The 3,539-nt window shown below is 43.6% G+C and overlaps 1 protein-coding gene across 1 annotated transcript; it reads right to left on the bottom strand.

Moving 5' to 3' along the window:
- Positions 1 to 1,240: 1,240 nt before the first annotated feature.
- LOC133310267 (uncharacterized) lies at positions 1,241 to 3,046 on the bottom strand. Its single transcript, XM_061511167.1, has one exon. It carries the CDS (start codon positions 3,044 to 3,046, stop codon positions 1,241 to 1,243), a length of 1,806 nt encoding a protein of 601 aa, XP_061367151.1.
- Between the last annotated feature and the right edge of the window lie 493 nt (positions 3,047 to 3,539).

The following is a 3,539-nucleotide window of genomic DNA, read 5'->3' on the forward strand; positions in this document are numbered from 1 at the left end:
CCGTTTCCGAGTAAGAATTGAACGGCTGCCCAAGAGGCTAAGTAAGGCGGCAAGGGATTTATATTTTCCCGTTTCCGAGTAGGAATTGAACGGCTGCCCAAGAGGCCAGTTAAAGCGGCAAGGGACTTTTGTTTTCCCGTTTCCGAGTAGGAATTGAACGGCTTCCCAGGAGGCCAATTAAGGCGGCAAGGGACTTTTGTTTTCCCGTTTCCGAGTAGGAATTGAACGGCTGCCCAAGAGGCCAACTAAGGCGGCAAGGGACTTTAGTTTTCCCGTTTCCGAGTAGGAATTGAACGGCTGCCCAGGAGGCCAATTAAGGCGGCAAGGGACTTTCGTTTTCCTGTTTCCGAGTAGGAATTGAACGGCTGCCCAAGAGGCCAACTAAGGCGGCAAGGGACTTTTGTTTTCCCGAGTAGGAATTGAACGGCTGCCCAAGAGGCCAACTAAGGCGGCAAGGGACTTTCGTTTTCCTGTTTCCGAGTAGGAATTGAACGGCTGCCCAAGAGGCCAACTAAGGCGGCAAGGGACTTTTCTTTTCCCGTTTCCGAGTAGGAATTGAACGGCTGCCCAAGAGGCCAACTAAGGCGGCAATGGACTTTTGTTTTCCCGTTTCCGAGTAGGAATTGAACGGCTGCCCAAGAGGCCAACTAAGGCGGCAAGAGACTTTTGTTTTTTCTTAATAATACTTATTGAAGTCGAACTGGCTTTATTGAATTGAAATATTGTAACTCACAATCTCAGGTGTACCATACTTAAATGCAAAAGTAACTGCAACGCATAATAACATATGCAAAAGTAACTGCAACACATAATAACATAAAATACTCCTACTACATTAACAAACTAACTTACTTCCTAATCACCAATGTAAAACTACGACCTACGATCTGCCATCCGACTTCCAACTAAATCTGGATTTCTTCAGCTAAAGTACCTTTTTAACTTGGCAGCATTCCAATATCGCGGAATTGGTTTCCCATCCAAGTGCTCTATCTGATACGCTCCAGTCTTTGTGGCAACTGTTAGCTGCCATTTTTCCATCTCTTGCATTTTTATTACCCATATCTTCCCGCCTAAGCACCAAATCTCCTTCCTGAAACGTCCTTTTGACCACAGTCTTATTGTACCTCATTACTGCTCGTTGCTTGGATGCCAACTCCACCATTGCCATATTTTCTCGTTCTTCTTCCAACAACTGTAAATCAATTTTCATCATCTCAACATTCCCGTCTTCATTTTCTTATAATATCGTTTTCCTCCTCCAGGTTGGCTCTCCGACTTCCACTGGCAACATAGCTTCAAAACCATATGTCATCTTAAATGGTGTTTCTTGAATGCTGGACTGCACGGAGGTCCTATATCCCCACAACACATTATCCAACTCTTCCACCCAACTTCCTTTACACCCTTCCACCCTCCTTTTGAGCCCATTCGTCAAGATTTTGTTAGCCGACTCTACTTGCTCGTTCGTTTGGGGATGTTCTACTGCAGCGAACTTGTGCTTTATCCCCAAGTCAACTACCATCAGTCTAAACTTCTTGTCTATGAATTGTGTCCCATTATCAGTGATAATTATGGTCGGAATACCGAATCTGCAAATTATCTTTCCAATGAAAAACTTCTGGACCTTCTGAGCAGTAATTGTCGCTACAGGTTCCGCTTCAATCCACTTAGTAAAATAATCTGCTGCCACTATCAAATATCTAACTCCTCCAGCTGCCCTAGGGAAGGGACCTAGAAGATCTAAGCCCCACTTATAGAATGGCCAAGGTGACGAAATGGTAAATAACTCTTCGGGAGGAGCTTGATACACATTAAAAAACTTCTGGCATTGGTCACACTTCTGAACGTGTCTTTTAGCGTCCTCTCCCATTGTTGGCCAAAAATATCCTGCTCGTATAGCCTTCCTTGCTAACGACTTCCCACCAAGGTGATGCCCGTTAATTCCTTCATGTATCTCTTCTAGCACATATTCCGTGTTCGGCGCAGCAATACATTTCAGCAAAGGTGACTTTACTCCCCGTCTGTATAATTGCCCTTCTATCATCACAAACCACGTTGCTCGTCTTCTCAAACGACTTGCCTCCATCTTTTCGTTTGGTTCTTTACCAGTCGTCAGATAACCCTTAATTGGGCTCCTCCAATCTACTTCTTCTACCATCCATACTACACTCGGAGCCTGAATGCTTTGCTGAATGATAGACCTCAAACTTCCAGTGGCTTTAGCACTGGCCAACTTTGATAAGACGTCTGCTCGTACATTATCACTTCTTCGAATATGCTCTACGCGGATCTCCTTAAATTCCTTCATCAACTCTTGTACTTTTGCTAAGTACTTTATCATAACTTCTCCTCTTGCTTGGTATACCCCACTTATTTGTGAAGTCGCCAACTGAGAATCACTATACACTGTCAAACATTCCGCTCTGAGCTCTTTTGCCAGAATCAACCTGGCAATCATTGCTTCATACTCGGCTTGATTATTACTTGTGGGGAATGCTAGCGACAATGAATGCTCTACTGCCACTCCCTCTGAATTTTCGACTATAATTCCAACCCCACTACCTCTTTTATTGGACGATCCGTCTACAAACAACTTCCACCATTTATTTTCTTCAGTACCTCCAGGATGCGTCATTTCTACCATAAAATCAGCTAATGCTTGTGCTTTAATTGCTTTACATGCTTCAAAGGTAATACCAAACTCAGATAACTCTACTGCCCACGCCACCATTCGACCTGCTAAATCTGGCTTATGTAACATCTGCTTTATTGGCTGGTTCGTTTTGACTACTATTTGATGGCACTGAAAATACTGACGAAGCCGCCGTGCTGAAATTAGTAATGCAAAAGCCACTTTCTCTACATGCTGATACCTCACCTCTGCTCCTTGCAACACTTTGCTGATGAAGTACACGGGCTGCTGTTGCCCATTCTTTCCTTCTCGGACAAGCACTGAACTTACTGCTTCTTGGGAAACGGACAAATACAAATATAAAAGCTCCACTGGTTCCGGCTTACTAAGAATTGGTGGTGAAGCTAACATATTTTTGAAATGCTGAAACGCAACTTCACACTCTCCAGTCTATGTAAATCCAGATCCTTTTTTTAAGAGTTGAAAAAGTGGTAAAGACACTTGCGCAGATTTAGCCAAAAACCTTGACAGAGCTATCACTCGCCCATTTAACTTCTGAACTTCTTGAACATTCTCTGGACTCTTCATTTCCATCACCGCTCTACACTTATCCGGGTTAGCTTCTATTCCCCTTTCTGTCAACAAGAAACCCAAAAACTTTCCTGCCGGAACTCCGAAAACACACTTACTTGGATTTAAACGCATATTGTGCTTCCGAACTTGCTCAAAAACCTCTTTCAAATCAGCTAAATGCATCCTACCATCTTCCGACTTCACAATCATGTCATCCATGTATACCTCTAACATTCTTCCCATCTGTTTCTTAAACACTTTGTTCGCCATCCTCATATAAGTTGCCCCTGCGTTCTTGAGACCAAACGGCATGACGTTGTAACAATACACA

The sequence above is a fragment of the Gastrolobium bilobum genome, unplaced genomic scaffold (assembly GCF_033153095.1).
Source record: "Gastrolobium bilobum isolate Gb01-03AN ecotype WA unplaced genomic scaffold, APGP_CSIRO_Gbil_v1 utg34528, whole genome shotgun sequence".
NCBI classification, from domain to species: domain Eukaryota; kingdom Viridiplantae; phylum Streptophyta; class Magnoliopsida; order Fabales; family Fabaceae; genus Gastrolobium; species Gastrolobium bilobum.